This window comes from Artemia sp. Qi Xiang Cuo, chromosome 18 (assembly GCF_049724085.1).
Source record: "Artemia sp. Qi Xiang Cuo chromosome 18, ASM4972408v1, whole genome shotgun sequence".
In the NCBI taxonomy this organism is placed as follows: domain Eukaryota; kingdom Metazoa; phylum Arthropoda; class Branchiopoda; order Anostraca; family Artemiidae; genus Artemia; species Artemia sp. Qi Xiang Cuo.
The window spans coordinates 14524030-14542782 of NC_142811.1; the positions used below are offsets into that span (position 1 = coordinate 14524030).

The 18753-nt window shown below is 36.9% G+C and overlaps 1 protein-coding gene across 3 annotated transcripts in view; it reads right to left on the reverse strand.

Annotated features, from left to right (window-relative positions):
• Positions 1–18753, reverse strand: part of AP-1sigma (AP-1 complex subunit sigma-2) — a 55793-nt gene that overhangs the window by 10041 nt on the left and 26999 nt on the right. For 2 of the 3 annotated variants that reach the window (XM_089104539.1, XM_089104541.1), the window contains exon 4: positions 15607–15744. In XM_089104539.1, coding sequence (XP_088960665.1) covers positions 15607–15744 — 138 coding nt within the window. Of the gene's footprint in view, positions 1–7322; positions 7518–15606; positions 15745–18753 lie in introns of those variants that run through there. The other variant, XM_089104540.1, reaches the window with a different exon arrangement.

Here is an 18753-nt window from a genome sequence, read left to right on the forward strand (position 1 = left end):
AATAGAATCTTAGATGTTCACTCAGAACAAAAAAGTGCAAGGTATCAGTCACAGTAGTATATGCCCCTATAGAACTGACTGAAGGAGATACTGGTGACTCAGATGGATTTTACCTACAGCTACAGGAACAAATAAGACTCCAAGAAAAAATATAGTATTTTATTAGGTGATTTTAAAGCCCAGGTCGGTAGAAATAGCGATAGACGGTATCCTAGCCTAGGTAAATTTAATGTAGGAATAGAACATAATAACGCTTATAGACTTTTGCAATTTTGTAGGTATAACAATATAGTTATAAGCAATACACTATATGGCCATAAAATGGCCCATAAGTGAATATGGTACTCGTATGATGGTAAGCAATTCAACGTTATAGATTATGTTATTGTAAACCAAAAACTGGCCGGATCGATATTAGATACTAGGGTATTAGCTAGGTACATAAGCGTCAGGTTTGGGCATTGTATGATAAAAGCATGAAATTTGGCAGACATGTGCAGAAAAATATGGAAAATCTGACTAGGGGCAGAGCCATATTTTCCGACGCAATTATTACGCCATTTTTCGTTTTTCCGCGCGGGAAAAAATAGCTGACTTTCAGACTGGGAAATTTTTCCGATCAGAGGGTTGTTTCTGACTAATTTGTCTCTCCTGATCCCAAGAATGTGCTTACTTTTTTCTTCCGACTCCTGGTTACTGAGTTATCATCATTTTCATCAGTACGTTCCATGCACTTCTGAGTAATTTCCGTTTTCTGACTTTGTATTTTTCATCGTAATCGCATAGAAATTGGTGAATATTTTACGGAAAATGTGAAGAATCGACTAAGTTGCAAATTCAAATTTGTCTCCGCGGTCCCGCACTACTTTGTGTTTTTCCGCACAAAGAAAAAAAACGCGAATTTTGAGAATGAGCGATGACCGGATTTAATATCTCTTTTCTGACTAATTCGAGTCTCTCGATTCCAAAAATGGGCGTTAGTTTTACAATTGGATTCTTGGTTTAGGACTTACCAGTTTAATAGTTACTGTTTCTATGCCCTGCTCTAACAAGAACTCATACCCTCCCTATAACCTACCGAAGGAGATCATAGATTTTTGACTGTAAGTAATTAATTACCGTTTCAGATCAACTCAATAAGCTTTCAGTAAAAAAAAAATCATTTATTCAACTCAAACAGCTTGACTTAAGGAACTTCGGACGTAAGAAGCATACTATTATGATGACAAAAAATGTAGAATACTGAACTACTTCAGGTATTTCAAAGTAGTTTTTCAAAGTAGTATTTTGTAGTAGGCATCAAGACATGGTTAAATATAGAAAAAAGCCAAGACATACAGTCCGAGTAATTGAGAGGCAAAAATGTTTAAATGGCACGGGTAAATGGTGGGAGTAAATATGACTCTCTTATTGGACAAGTACTTGTGTGTTAGTTTTTGGAAAGGCGCGTGAGGCCGAAGGCCTCGGCCGAGTCCTTTGATTTTTAATTGAAAACCAAGTATTTTGTAGTCGGCATCAAGACATGGCTAATTGTAGGAAAAAGCCAAGACAGACAGTCCGAGTAATTGAGAGGCAAAAATGTTTAAATGGGAAGGGTAAATGGTGGGAGTAAGTATGACTCTCTTATTGGACAAGTACTTGTGTGTTTTTTGGAAAGGCGCGCCTGCCTAGAGTGACAGGCAGGTTCGTGCATTCATTTAAGGGAAGCTTTTACACATTTGCACCTGTTTCTGCACTTTGTTTTACAGCCACATTTGAGCAGTTCATTGCAAATTGTCGCTGTCTCAGGAAGATTAGTCCAGAAAGGCTCCCAGTTTCCGTCATGCTATACCAAGCTGTATAAACCTGGATCCAGGGGGGGAAGTTTCGGACAACACGATGATGCCCGTATCTGGACCTACAAGTAAGTGCGTCTGGTGTGCTGCTCAAGAGTAGTTGATGTTGGGGGCAGTCTTTCCGTTCCTGCTGTTTTTCGTGTGAAAAGCTCCTTTCGCAGACTGTTCACTTCAGACAAGCCACTTGATTTTTCGTAAAGAACGACGACGAATTGCTGGATGTCTGTAAAGTGACAATCTAGGAGCGGGGCTCCTGATGTACTCAGAGTAACGAAAGTCAGAGGAATGGCGCGCCTGCCTAGAGTGACAGGCAGGTTCGTGCATTCATTTAAGGGAAGCTTTTACACATTTGCACCTGCTTTTGCACTTTGTTTTACAGCCACATTTGAGCAATTCTTTGTAAATTGTCGCTGCCTCAGGAAGATTAGTCCAGAAAGGCTCCCAGCTTCCGTCATGGTAAACCCAGCTGTATAAACCTGGATCCAAGGGGGAAAGTTTCGGACAACACGATAATGCCCGTATCTGGGCCTGCAAGTAAGCGCGCTCAAGAGCAGCCGCTGTTGGGGGCAGTCTTTCCATTCCGGCTGTTTTTCGTGTGAAAAGCTCCTTCCGCAGACTGTTCACTACAGACAAGCTACTTGATTTTTCCGTAAAGAACGACGACGAATCGCTAGATGTCTATAAAATGACAATCTAGCAGCGGGTCCTGATGTACTCAAGTAACAAAAGTTGGAAGAATGGATTCCACAGCTTTCCAGGTCTTCCAAACACCATGCTCTCCATGAAAAGCAAAAGAACACGTCGTATCGCATCCAGAGAAGGCATGCAAAAATAGAAGGCTGCGAGACCTGTAAGGTCCTAGACGATAAGTAATATCGTGAATGGGTAGTATTTTCGTCTTTGCTCCATCCCCATAGATAGCAAACAAGTTTTCAATCTGAAGCTGCTGGAACAAAGTTGTTGCAATCACAACTACATCAGAATCCCCAGTTCTGATGGCTATGAAGCTATAGTCACACTGGGCCTGATGGAAGGCACGGAGCAGAAAACGAGTGCCACCTTCTTCGTGGTTGGTAAGTGTGAGGCCTTCGTGAAAAGCGATATCGCTCGTTGAAATAACTATGTCTCCAAGAGTGGCCACTATAAGGATGTCCTGCAATTCCTGGACTAACATATTCGCCAAAAAATGGAAGAGTCGACTCTTGTTCTCAGTTGATTTCAAAAATTCACGCCAGTTCATCCGAGAAAGGGGGGTTCGGCCTGTAATTTTCACGGCATAAGACCAAGTTCCTCTGTGTTCACGCGCTCTGTTTTTAGGCTTTCGTCAGTCTAGATGTCAAAGATGAGATCAATCCTTTGAGCTCCGGTTCGGGACTGTTGCTTTCTAATGTAGGTAGCGAAGTTCGAGCGAGCGTATTCACCGAAACTAATTCCAGGCTTACGAGCGATAAGGTGCACTAGAACAGACCCTTCTACTAAAATTGAGTCGGCGGCTGGGAGGCTGCTGGGCTGTGGCTCTTCAAGCTCTGCCGTCAAACAGTCAACTATGTCAGATTTTTTTCCAAACCGTAGCTTGCCGGACTCGGACAGGGAAGGTGGAAACGACTGGTTCTCATGCTTGAAAAAGTCAGTTAAGTCTGCCCCTCTACCCTTGCAGCCTATGTATAAACGACTTAAGAGGCTGCAGTTTGACTGCATGTACATTACCTGCAGCTGAGACCTCGAGGTAATTTTTTTTGGCGGAACGAACAGGACTATGTTCTGTCTCGGTAACGTGTCGCTAATTGCTTTCTTGTGGGAAACCATATGCTCTTGAATAAATTTTTTGTACTCTGAAATTCCCAATTCTTCAAGTCACTTCATGTTTCGTATTGCCGTATCTTCTGCCAGGCGGTGTGAATAAAGGGTGTATAGCTAATTCACATCCCTTTCGTAGGGATTTCCCTAAGACTCGACAATACTAATAAGAGATCTGCAGTCTCTGAGAAAATTCTTTTGAAAAGCTTGTCCCATTTCGTGGGGATTTACACTTGTTTCTTTGGTCTGGCTGAATTCATCCAGCATTCGACTTAGCTCCGGTTAGATCAGTAGAAGCCTTTGAAGAGATTGAGGATTGCACATTAGCACATGCACACTTGCACATTAAGGTGAACCAGAGTTTGTAATGTAGAAGTATGAAAGACACTCTATACCCGGTGATGATAACTCAGTAACGGATGGTTGTATATTAAAAGTAAGTATACTTTCAGGCTCAACATACTCGATTTAGCCATAAAAGATACCCTAAGCGTACCTACTACCTCAAAATACAGAAAAGAGTACGACCCGCGATGATGAAAATGACTGGAGGCCAGGGATAAAGTGGTATTGGAGGCCAGGGATAAAATTTTTTAGGATCTGGAAAATGCAACCAGACGGCATAATAGTAAAATATTGTATTAGCATGCTAAAAAATAAGGGGAAATAGTCCATCTGGACGAGGCCACAATTAGTTATAAGGAAACAGTTAAAGAGAGACGGGCAGAACATTTTGAGAATGTGCTAAACTGTTAAAAGTTACAGGAAATGATACAGAAAAAATGAAAAAAGTTTGCGATACTTTTTAAGTCAAGTATGATTTATTTTGTGAGGCAAAATCAAAGACAGTATTAAAGAATTAAAGACAGTATAAAGAATATGAGAATGAAAAAATAATAAGGCTAAAGGTATTGATAGTTTGGTAAATGATTTGTTTAAAGATGGTGGTTGTGAAGTTAGAGATACATTACTCAAGATTATACACATGATTTTTAAAAAAGGGAAGTACCTAGCGATTTAAGGAAAACTCTAATTAAACCCCTCCATAGGAACGGTATTAAGATTGAGTATGATAATCATAAAAGCATTAGTTTGGTTAAGGTATTACTTAGTATGAAAATACTTTTCAGACTAAGAGATGCTGTAGATAAACTTTTAAGAAAAGAACGGTGTAGTCATAGGAAGGAGAGAGAATGTGTCGACCAAATTTTCACTCTTAGACTAAAAATTGAGAAGTGGCTGAGTCATCGGACCTCTTTAGTTCTTAGTTTCATAGATTATGAGCAAGCATTTGATCCAGCCGATAGAAGAGCTTTAGCGACGGTCCTATCCTCGTATGGTATGCCAGATAAATACATTGAAGTGATTAGTGCTATGCACTAGAATAACATTGTTGCGGTAGGAAATGAGCTTAATAACTGGTTTAGTATTGGACAAGGGGTTAAGCAGGATTGCGTTCTATCCCCGTTCGTATCAATAATTTTGAGTGATATTGTCGAAAGGAACAAGGCAAGGCAATGGGAGAGCATGATAAAAATAGGAAAGCAAAACTCTCCTAAACTAAGACTATCCTGATGATTTAAGCATCCTAGATGAAAATATCAGTAAAATGCCTGATTTCTTGAAGGTTATCTAGGGCCAAACGAAAAGCAGGTCGTCCCCGAATAGGAAGAGGTCGTAAGGAAGGATCTAAGGAAAACTGGAACTTTGTAGAAGGGTATAAAGAGGGAGGGTTTAGATAGATTGGGATTGAGGAGGAGCATGCCTAGCTGTGTTGGCTTCAGGCGGGTTGGTGCTGCAGTGAGTTGTTAGTAGTAGTAGTAGCAGAGGACTGATTTAGCATTTAAAAAATAATTGTTCACAAACCATAAATATATATATATATATATATATATATATATATATATATATATATATATATATATATATATATATATATATATATATATATATATATATATATACTAGCATAGTATTACGTTAGTATTGGACGTTGGATCGATTAGCGATTAGTATATTTGGAAAGAGAGTATGCGAAGGCCTAAGGTCCAAGCTGTTCGGAGCTTATATTTATAAAGGCAGAACGGCCATGGTTGCGGAAAGAGGCTATAAAAAGCCGACCTTTTGCTAGTATATATATATATATATATATATATATATATATACTAGCAAAAGGTCGGCTTTTTATAGCCTCTTTCCGCAACCATGGTCGTTTTGCCCTTATAAATATAAGCTCTGAACAGCTTGGACCTTAGGCCTTCGCACACGCTCTTTCCAAATATACTAATCGCTAATCGATCCAACGTCCAATACTAACGTAATACTACTCAATCAACAATTCTACCTGCACGGATTTATTACGACTAAGTTCAATTAATTAAATAACTTATAAATCTTCTTAATTTCGCCATTTTTCAATGTTGTCAATAGTTCACGAGAGGGTTTGGAGCGTAAATGAGGAAAATTACAAATTGCTTTCGTTAGACAAAATTGGCGTAAAATGAGTCATTTGGCACCTTCAGTGTTCTTTCCAACTATAATTATCACAGCTCTCAAAGTTTAACCCCAGCCCCCCTCCCCCGCCCGAAATGCGGACATATATAGCCCTTCGCTACTTACAAAAGTTTCTTATTTTCTATTTGTTTTTTTTTTCAAATTAGCTTTATTTTGCAGTACAGACCAACGGTTGATGAAAACAAACAGAAAAAAAAAATCCGAAAAATCCACAACAAACGTGTATACTCTAAGGCAATATCTGGCGCTACTAAGAGCGGGGCTGGGGCACAACGCAACGGCAATGATAATTATAGTTGGAAACAGGATTGAAGACGTAATGTGAATCATTTTACGTTGTCAAACAAAATCAAAAAGTAATTACCTCATTTATGCTTCAAACCTGTCCACTATTAACAACTTGGACAAATAGTGAAATTAAAAGATTTATAAATTGTTAAGACATATGAAAAAAAAAATTAATTAAGTTAACAAATAAGTTAAGATATAAAATTCTTTTAGGTTTATAAATAATAAATTTATTAGATTTGATCGGACAAAATCCATGCCCATGGAAATGGATGACTGTGAAACATCAACTTAAGATTGAATTTTGAATGGAATAACAAATTTTTGTCGTAGTTCTACTGAAAAAAAAGAAAAAAAAAACAAGGTGTCAGTTTAACGGCTCAAACCATGCCTCTCTTTTAGATCCATATTTAAGGAATTTTCTTTTCTTTGGGACAAATGAATTTTTTCTTGAATTTTCGTCCTGTTTCAATAGTGTCATCGCCGCTTTACTATTTACTCTAATTGAGTTGCCTTACTTCTTTTGCCCTTAATTCCTTATGATTCACTTCTTCTTTTGTTTATGATTCACTTCTTCTTTTGTAATATATGAGAAGAAAAAAACTCATAGTGCATGCATAGTCCATGGCAATGCTGTAAGCTTTCATGTTCATCTCATTTCCCAGATCTAGCACCATTTTGCCTTTGTGGACATCATGTATTATAGACATCCACTGCACAAGCTTTAAAGTCATGGAGCCTATTTTTCTTCTGATCTGATCCCAGGTACAGACCCCTCAAGAAACGAGAATAAAGCTTCTACCCCTCCAACTTTATTTTTGACCATGTGCACTTCTATTCAAAGCAAACCCTAAAATCTTTGAGGACAAAAAAGCCAAAGACACAGCGGACATAACCGACAATCACAAACATTTATTTGTGGAAACCAAATACAAAAATACTCTGACATAAATAACGGAACATAGCATTTTTTAATCCAAACCTTCACCGAGCATTGTGGCTATAGCGTGGCAGGGTAGCAAGAAATTTGAAAACCAATCATATCAATCCAATTTCCTTCAGTGCCCCTTCAACTGCCTCATCCTAAAGACATAAACACAAAACCAATACTTAAATTGTATAAATTGGGCCCAGAAATAATAAGAAACATTTCTTACGTATTTTTAAGGTTCCTTGCACACTACCGTCTGTTATCCTCAATGACATAATTTCCGTATCTTTTAACTACGCTGAACAAAATGGCTATTTTAAAATCTTGATTGGATGTGTTTGGGGAAATGGCAGGCGGTGGAGGGGGGTTAGTTGCCCTCTAATCATTTTCGACCATTGAAAAGGGCGCTAGCCCTGTCAATTTCCAATCGAACAAGCCCTTTTTGAAGTTTCTACGACAACTCCTTTGATACGAAGTGCCTTGGTCTAAGAAAACCAGGCCAAAAAAAAATAATGTTTTTTTATAATTTAAAAATAATAATAATAAAAAATTCCTTGCACACTACCGTCTGTTTTCGTTTGCCGTTCGTAGTTTAAGCTGTTTAAACGTAAAATAGAAGAACCCAATATTTTTGGCTCTCAACGGGGTCAGCAACATCTTATCACGATACACATCGCTCCTTTTCGATAAGCGATAAATATGTCGGCATATATACAGACAAATATATTTGGTGAATATATCGACACGCCCGAAATGAAAGGACATGTTTCGAGCTGAAATGAGGCAAGTCTCGCTTCGGTAGCCCCATTTTACGTCTATCCGAGGAAAAAACTGTCTTCACGTGGGCGAATACTCACTTCGTTTCAATTTCGGATGAGGTTCGAAAAAATCCACTTCACCGCTTCACCCCTATCCCCGGTGTTTAAATAAATAGAAGCTTTCTATTTATATCTTTATAAAAATGTGTACCATTTTCTAGTTATGTATGTTACGGTGAATGTCCGCAAATTGGTTAATGTCGACATTCACCGGTGAATGTCCGAAATACCTTTTTTTTTCTCTCCTTGGATTTAGTCACCGTTGCAGTCAATTTTTTCAATTTAATGCAAGGTTTGATGATGGTAGGTTAGGTTAGATTAGGTTTGGTTAGACGAGGTTAGGTTGGTTTAGGTTAGCTTAAGTTAGGTTTTTAACCCATTTCTGATATTTAGAACCAAATATAACCTAACCTAATCCAACTTAACCTAACCTAATCTAAACTAACATAATCTAACCTAACTTTAGCTTTTACCATCATAGGTTGCATAAGACTAAAAAAGCTGACTCGCAAAGCTAATTGAATCGAAGCAGAGAATAAGGAATTTCGAACATTCACCGGTGAATGTCGACATTAACTAGATTTCGGACATTCCCCGTAATATGTATATAAAAAACCTGACTTCTTAGATAGATAGGGACATTTTCTGGGAAGACTTCAGAAGACTTTGCGTTTAAGAGAATTATTTGTCACTCAGATTAGCTAGCCCACGTCAAAAAACACCTTAAAAAAATTAACCAACGAAAAGTAAAGCCCACATGTTACTATGGAAATATAGGACAGTAATCTGTCTGTTTCTTTTTAGGGAAACATTGTCCTTATTACGGCCAGTTTCCCTTACCTCCTATCAAGTAAGCATGCTAATCTAAATGTGACAACTGAATAAAGACACACTAAAGGTTTGTTTACTTTTTTCATCTAAGAAAAAAAGAAACTGCGAAAGATACCCTTTCATTTGCTACCCGGCAATATAATCTTTCAATAAACTGAGATCATGAACTAGATCACTGAAGTATGGACTTCACTGTCAATAGTTTGCCTCAAAACCATGCAGTTGTTGATGTGCAAGGGTCACCAGCTGAGAGTACGAACGGCAAATGAAAAGTACGTTCATGTCCAATAAGGTTTAACTGGTTGTAAATCCCTATTTCAGAATATGAGAAAGGAAACAAGGTGATTTCATGGGGAGCATCATAATAGTATATAATAATAGTAATAATAATAATAGTAATATAATAATAATAGCAATAATAATAGTGTCACTTTTAGAAACTAGAAATAAGAAGATAAAGGTAAATGTGTGACACCCCCCCCCCCTCCACCAAGAGCGTGATAGCTTTACTCAAAATATATTGAACCCCCCCTCCCCTCTGCAAAGATTCGAACACTCAAATCCAAATGTAAAATTATAAATGGTAAAGAGAATGCATGACACAGTTTAATGACTTAAGGCTAAAGGAAGTAGGCTAAATTTAAGACGAGGATAACAACAGTAGGGCTTTTGACAAACTAGTAGAACTCAAAATATAAAAATAAATAAACGATCTAGCTTTTTAGGATAACCTTAAATTTTTTTCAAATTCATTTTTTTAAGTTTTTACGAGTCGGACAAACATTTCGGGGGAAGGTGGGTTCAAACCCCCTTGCACAAAGTCAAAGCCTTGGGGGGACGGGCCACAGTTTGGTATAGACACAGGGGAAGGGACATGATTTTCAGAAGATAGTGGAGGGTGCATGGTCTTATAAATTCAAGAAACTGCGCTATTTCGATTCGGGCCTGAGAAAGGACGGAACAGATTTTTATGCCTTTATATGTGTTACTTTGAATTATCCTCAGGAGGAGGGCCCTTGAGCACTTCTTTCAGTGGCAAGGGTCCCAATACTTCTATGTACAGACATACTTGAAAGGTACTTTATTAAAAATCAGGAATCTTAATTAAATTTTATTAAGAAAAACCGTTGTTCAGCCTAATTACATGATCTACATTAATTTTAAGTTTTATAGCTGATTTTAGCAAGTATTTTCACTGGGCGATTTTTGCATTAGATTGATCGTAATTTAACACACGCGGTGTGAAAAGGTTGCAACTTTCACAAACACATTTTGCCAAATCTTATTAACTTTCAATAGACTGTCGAATTTTAACTATTTCTTTTGTCAGCATTTAAGCCTCCCAGATGAGATTTTCCAAAATCATCTTCTTAGTTCCTATAAATATGGAACAAAAAACATAATCGGCCGGAATTGCGACATGTTACCAGGTGACGGCACCGAGAAGCTTGATGAAAAAGAAAATAGGGAAGCAATAACTAAAAAACAGCAGGAATAGTCATAGAAAAGCCCCTATTCAGACACTATGGAAAGTGGATATCCCACATTAATAAAGCAATGAAATAATTGCCGCAAAGCACACATAATTTGAGCTAAATGAGCAGAATAAAAATACTTCCACCAAAATACAGAGGCTAAAATATAACTGTTTTGTATAGGGGCGCATTTACAACAGAAAATATATAGGTGGTAACGAAAACGATGCCTCAAAAAAAACTAATGGAATATATTGCCATTATCAGGTCTAAAAGTTATATCAGACGTTTTCGCACTTATGAGATAAATGCCAAAAACCGTTCGCTAAGCTGTTCTCAAAGGGAGAATCCGCGCGTGCGCTTGAGTATCCCAAATCCGGTTAATCAGCTTCCTCGGATGCAATCCGTAAAAAGATAAAAACTAATATTTGTTCAACAACTTGTCAACAAGCAACTTCGCATAGGCAACTAAGGGAATAACAACATTAATCAAATGGACTTCACTATAAACCTAGTTTACTTAAAAACCCCTGAAGGTATCCCACATTTCACATTTATCGTCCCTTTTGGGTTACCTGCAAAGAATTTCACATATTATTTCCATTGTTGTAAAGACTGAATTTTTTGTTTATATATGACGTCACTTATCTTCAGTTTTTCTAAATTCTCCAGGGTTAGCAGGTGTAACTTACCCGACAACTAATCTAGATCGTTTAAAGTAGTAACACTACTTTAAGACGTCATTTACGCCTCATGAACCGCTAAGGATCTGATAAGTAATCTTGGAATGCTCAAACGCACTAAGCAGGGTAGTATATTTAGGAAGATCAAAATACGATTGTCCTTTTCGGCCAACCGTCTAAGGCGAAATGGAAAGCAGGTCCTACGTAGTTGGGGTGGGAAGATGTCGTAGAGAAAGATTTAAGAGAAGTAGGAACTTCCTGGCAGGGTCTAAAGAGGGAAGCTTTGAACAGATTGGGATGGAGGAGCGTGCGTGGTGTTGCTCAGGCAACTTGGTGCTGCGGTGAGTTGTTAGTAGTAGTAGAAAAGTATGATTGAACATCGACCTCCTGAACCTCCCTTTGAGAACAGCTTAGCAAACAGTTTTAGTAATTACCTCAGAACTACGGTGTTGATATGAAGACATAATGAAGGCGATATAACGACCTTAATATGTTAATATGACGTCATATAGTTAATATGACGAAAATATAAGATTTTACAAAACTTATACCCCTTCTTATCTGGGAATGGAAAGTCTATTTATGGCACTTGTTAATTAAAAAGCAGGCAAAAAAAAACTAAAAAGCAGGTTCTTTTTTTTAACAAAAAAAGAACCAGGAGGAGGTAAACTCGAAAAATCAATTATTAGGTTACATTTCTACTTTACTATGTATATTTCTACTTTATTTCTATTTTCTATTTATTTTTTAACTATTAAACACAGAAACAGTAAAAGAAACTCTGAGGAGGCGGAAAGACACAAAACCGTTTTGCAGGTTAACAATATATTTTATATTTTTTATTTTTATTTTTTAACATCTATTAATTTTTTGCTTCTTCTGCAGGGCATAGCCAAGAAGTTAATAATTTCATTATATAACTGAAGGATTTGATAATAGACACGCCCGTACACAAAACAACTACTGCAAAACTTCTAGGCAGGAAAAAAGAAAAATAGCTTAAAGTTTCTCTACCACAATGTAATATAAAGAGTTGCATATGTAGACACGAAATCTATACAACAGAAGTAAACAGAATACAAACAGAAATACCACCCCTAATAAATCTCGCAAGAATTATTACAGCATAAAAAAGTAAATAGAGCGCAAACAAGAATGGTGGAAAAAAGTAAACAAGATAAAATAGAAGGCCCACTCTTTATAAATCTCACAAGAATTATTTCAGTATAAAAATATGTAAATTGAATAATGTAAATGAAATAAATAATGTATATATAATAAATAATAATGTATTAAAAAATAATAAATAAATAATGTAAATGAAATATGTAAATGAAATAAATGAATACAGATCGATAATAAGAAAATGTGATCGTAATATATTTACTTCCAAATTAAGCAAATCAAAATAGTTCCGCAGTTTAGAAAGAAACGGCCCACAATCAACAAAAAAATGTAAAAAAAATAGGCAATAGTAGTTCAAAGGACACTATTGGACATGGATTAAAGAAGAAAAAAGTCAGGTTTTTATCAAAAATAGAAAGAAGTTGTTCGAACGGTTTTGTTTATACCTTAAAGGCCTACACAATATAACCAGGAATTTATTTCAAGAGGATGGAGGACAGGACAAATTCATAAGACAAAAACAAGCTTACGATGTTAAAAATACAGTAAATTGTATGGAAAATTGAAACAATCTTGATATTTACAGGTTTTGAAAAATACTTTTTTTAGAGGTATTTTCATTGAAAAATGCATTCTTAGTATATTTCCGCCGGGAAAATTGAAGAAAGACAATTCCCCCCCCCTTAATTTTCGTAAATTAAGGCCACTGAGACAGTCTTCTAGCCCTTTCTGTCTATCCATTTATCGGCTTTAGTATATAACAGGGACAAAGCCATTTTCTAACTACTTCTGTAAGCGGCAAAAGAAGAAATATCATATTTTGAAAAAATAAAAGAAAAAACCTTGTATACAACTAAAAGGCAAAAAAAGTTTACGTTAATTAATACCTAAACACGAAGGCCTCGAGACCCACAATTAGCCCTCCAAAACTGTGATGTAGATGTGTTTGATATAGCGTGATGTGTAGCCTAGTGATATGTATAGCCCTAGACGGTGAAAACAAAAAAGATTCCGTGTAGCCAGAATATCGTGGTTTCAGCCACTTTTTTTATTTTCAAGCCAATATGTTTCCTTGTTGTTCAAGCCAAGAGACAGTAACTTTCCTATTTGGGGGTTTAGGAGAAGGCGGTAATAGTCTACTTCTTGTTTTGATCTGACTCCTATTTTAGGAGTTATGGGCTATTGTAGTTTTTATTAAAGGACGAGATCGTCTCTTTCTAGGTTGCTAGCTACCGCTGCAACCCGGATTCCAACAAGGTGCAAAATGGCGAGGACCTTTCTACTAAAAGATACGTAGGAAGCATCTGTTTTAACTCTATTTGCATAACTTAAGGTCCTTGCTCCTGATTTGCATGGATCAGTTTTCTTTAATCTGTTGTTTGGGTACCCGTCTGACTGGCCGTAAGCTGTACGAAAAACGTGGTTTAATCCTGGTTTCTAGGGTTATAATGAGGGAAAGATTAAGACGGCTAAGAAACATTCTGCGGATGAGGGATGACAGATTGCCAAAAATTTTCCTTGTCAGCCAGTCATCTAGGGCCAAGCGAAAAGCAGGTCATAACCGAATGGAGTGGGACGATGTTGTAACGAAAGGTTTAAGGGAAATTGGAACTTCTGGGAAAGTTTAAAGAGTGTGGCTTTTAATAGATTAGGATGGGGGGACGAACGTAGCTGCGTTGGCCTCAGGTAGCTTGGTGCTGCAGTAAGCTGTTAGTAGTAGTAGTAGTTTTCTTCAACTTTAGCTTCTTCAGTAAGGACCTATCTTCGGAGATATTAACCAAATTTAGCAAAAATAGTAGCGAGAAATGCCCATAGATCCAAAGCATTTTTTTCTACTGATATTTAGTTGCTTTCATGCCTTGTTATATACAATTTTAGGGTTATATAAAGACTATTTTTGCAGTTTTATATAGTTGATTCTCTTTATTGTATCCTTATCTACCAATTATTAATCCATTAAATTAACAATAAAATATATTTAAATAATCAGCCAATTTATTTTAATGCCGAATTTGCCGCCTCCAAAATAAATTCCTGAGTATATGTACCTTTTAGGAGTTTTCTACATTATTTATAATAAGGTGTTTTCTTTATATCCTGTTTAAGCAGGAAACAAAACTTTTGAAAATCTAAAGAACCCCTTGAGACGCTGGAAACAAGATGACACTGATTGGCCTAGAGGTTGGCGTATAAAACTCAATCAGACAAAATTTTCACATAGCACCTTCTAAATTGCCCATTAAATTTACGAGCAGTCACGGCTGATTTTTTTTTTCAATAATATTGAAAAAAAAACTGACAATAAACAGAGCTAAATTAGGCCACAGAGAATAAGCCCCCCACCAAAATTGCAAAAAGGTCAAATTAAATTTTTAGCTAGTAGAGCCAATTTATTCTGTAGTCCTGGTTAATGAATAGAATTTTAAGCAGATGACTGATCAAATTTCATACAAAATGTGATGCAAAAAATATAATGCAAAATCTATGAGAATTCAAACTGGCTTAAACATTTTAAAATTCCGCCAAATACTTGAAATCAAGATATTTTTGTACTATCGAGATAAAAACGACCACCAAAATCACCAGAGCATAATGCAATCTATATTAAAAACAAATTGGAAATATGCAAAGGAAAACATAAAACGTGCAAAAACAATGAAAAATAGTACACAGAAAACGCTAAGATATACACATTGCGTCACATAATTATGGAGCAAAGGGACGGAATCTGAAGGAACTAAACATTGGACTACTGACTAGGCAGCCCAGAAAATATCTAACCAACAAAGATGTGACATACCCCATTTCGAAAAATTATGAGTTTAATTACAATATGAAATTATGATTTTAATTTTGTCGAAAACATGTTTTCGACAAATGTTTGTGTTCCGATAACATTTCTGTTATCGCGAATCTAGAAAAAACGGTTTGCCAACAATTCTGAGCAGCATTTAAGACCGCGCAATACGCGTTGATTTGGTAGTCTTAAGTTTCAAGTAAATTTAGCACAGCAAATGTAACGTAAAAGTGCAATAATTGCTGAAATACAGCAGATAAATTTTCTTTTCCCAGCCATATTCATCCTAGGAACCACAAGAGGCGCTCAGATCACCTTAATTTAGTTAAAAAGTCTTAACCTTCTCTTTAGCTATCAGTATAAATAAATCATATGTATAGACTAACGCCGTCTATGACGAAAATTGTTGCACAGAGTTCCCCATAATGTCATATCTTGTTTAAGTGTTTATAATATAGGGCAAGCTTAAATTTAGATGACTATAATTCAGCAATATCCTTAACATCACTGACCTCTTGCAGGAGATCCTGTGCTTGGATAGCCTTTAATACGTTTTTCTTGCTAGTTTCTTGGATTTCACCACCCAGAAGTAATTCATCAAGCATGAAATAGGCTTTCTCGAAGTTGAATATAATGTCAAGTTCACATACCTGTAATATATTTAAGGTCTCACTTTTACCTCAAAGCAATGAAAATAGGGAGATACGAGATAGAAGGAGAGAGAGGGGGGAGGGACCACGGGTAGAGAGAGGGGGATAGAAACAGAAATAAGGGGAGAAGGCAAAAGACAGAAAGAAAAGGGAGAGAAAAGCAGAGGCAGAGGGCAGGGGAGATAGAAGGTGAGAGACAGGGGGAAAGAAGGTGGGTAGAAAGAGGATAGAAAAGAATAGGTAGAGGATGGGGGAGGGGGCACGGGGAAATAAAGAGGGAGAGCAAGAGATGGAGCAAGGGGAGAAACCACTTGTAAGCTTAGACCGAAGGTACATACAGTGGCTCCCCTTTCTAGGTCAAATGAATAACAACCACCACCCCACCCCCTCCCATGCTCTAAAATGGACTATTTTAGAAAAAGATAGGGACAACATTGACACTATTATACTGCATAGATTTTTTTTTTCGCGAACATGATACTAACAACAGAGTAGAAAAATCATTTACACAAATAACAAAACATAATAAATGATTTGGTTATGGCCATGATGCTCTCGGATGAAAATAAATTAATACTGTCAACTCCAGGTTTGTGGTTACCTATGTGTTGAACCACACTTTTGGAGGTGTATTCTCCATCACCAACCTTGGCTGCTACTGGCGTATTCTTCTCTCTTAATAGCTAGGATTAGAGGGACTGATATGGCAAAGACCAGGAAGGATCGACACTTGAGTGCAATGCGAGGGATGTGGGAAGGTGGGTATTTTTAGTGGGGTAGGGAGTGCGTAAATTGAAGTGAATTAGTGTTTCGAATAGACTTTGGGATTTGAAGTGTAAATGGCAGGTTAACTGAAATAAAAGTTACAATTCTTGAATTAGCTTCAATTTGTATTTCTTTCTCTTTAGACAATTCTGGAGTTGTATTGGGATTAGCAGATTGTTTTAATTTCTCAGTGGAGATTCTTTGCAACAAAGCGTGATCAGGAGAGCTTGAGGATCCCACAGTAGGACATTCTACTTTGATACCAATAATTTTCACTTCTGAATCCAGACCATAGTCTACCATAACGTTTCTAACGGTTGTTTCGACGTGTTCAAAAACCGGAGTTTAATCTTCCGTGGTTGTAATTTACTTTAGAGGCGACCCTCTGTTCTTTTTGTTCTTTTCGTCTCTTCTCTCCATGCCATCCCCTAGAAAGTGCATCTGGATAGTAACAACTAAAGCAAAAACTAGTTATATTTGTTTCTATAGTCAAGTTTTTAGGATACGGGACCATGTTTAGAAATTTCGATGGATATCTGGAGATATTTCAACTGCGAAAATTCTCGAAAAACCTAATTGCTGACTAAATTTAATTTCCATTGACCTTGTTAGCCACAATATTTTAGTCGAGAAACTTGTAACTGATTTCAATATTGATTCCTTCCCGGTTAAATTGGTAGCCTCCTTTTTATCAAATAGATCACAGGTAGTCAAATATCAGAATCATTATTCCTGTCCCCTCGCTGTCCACAATGGAGGACCCTAAGGTACTCTCCTAGGTCCCCTCTTTTATTCTGTTATGATAAATAGCCTGGGTAAGGAATTTCCTGACAGACGGAAATTTGCGGATGACCTAACGGTTGTTGAAACCTGTTACAGAAACTTAGTACTCGTAACCCTATGAGCATCCTCAATGATATTGCAGATGACGCTGCAGACTTAGACATGAGAGTAAACCCCTCTAAATCTATGATAATGCCAATATGTTTCCTTAAACCCTCACCCCTTTTCTTGAACCCTATCCCCCAGACATTTCTGTTTCTTCCTTTAAATTACTTGGGGTTAAAATTTCCTCTAATTTAAAGTGGGATATCCACGTTAAAGATATTGTCCATAGAGCTAATGCATCCATTTCTCTCCTTAAGCTCTTGAATAACTTTGACGTCCCCCCATCCCATTCTTTAAGGATCTATACTTCCTTTGTCCGCCCGTATCTTGAATATGCTTGTCCAGTTTGGCATCCTGGTATCTCCCGTGATGAATCAGAAAAAATCGAATCTATTCAAAAAAAAAGCTCTGAGAATAAATTTTTAAAGAAGGTAAGGTACAATACTCACTCCTTCTAAAAAAGGCCAATCAGGAAACTCTTGAGCACAGGAGAGGAACGTTGTGCCTCCGTTTTGCAAAAAATGCAATAATAAACCTTCTATGGAAAACATTTTCCCCAAAAGACATTCCCCATCCAGACACCACCTGCTACGTACTGTTTCTGAACCCGTTCCTTTCTTGTCTTTCCTTTTTTTTTTCTTTGGTGCCGGTGATACCCAAGTTTAATGTTCGTTTGATTCTTTTGTTCCCTCCCCCGTTTTATATGTTCTCTTTTAAATCTTTTAACGCTAATTTTATTTCACTCTTTTTTAGTTTTTACATTTGTAGCTTTCTGACATTTCGTCGCTTAATATTTTTGACTAATGAATGGTTTTGCCATTCTGATTCTGTTGTTTTTGGCATTGTTTTGCCAATTTTTTTAGTTGTTGTGCTTTTTTAAGATTTTTTTGATTTTTTGGTTTTATGACTCCAAAATGCGAATTTGGTCCTTCGGGGCTTGTGATAGACGTTTTTTGAAATAAATTTCTTATCAATCAACAGGGAAAAAGCAAATAAGAAAAGTATATTAAAATATACTTTTATGCTGACATTAAAAATCGGCAGATAACCAACACAGACTAGAGCAATACTACGACAAAATCCAAAAATTCCCCGCGCAGACAATTCACTCCACCCTCCTAGAAAAGACACCCTATAGAAAACTCCTCATTCACGGAAAATCCCCCCAAACATTAATAAAAATTTCCATTTTGCCACCTGAATACCATCTATCACAAGTATTTGTCTTCAGGATTCTACAATTCAGTCAACGTAAAAAAGTATTCGAAAGATTAAGAAAGTCTTGGGGGGAGGGGCGGACTTTTTATACCTCAAACATTTGCAAGAGAGTATACAACAACTTCTTAGCGATCAGAT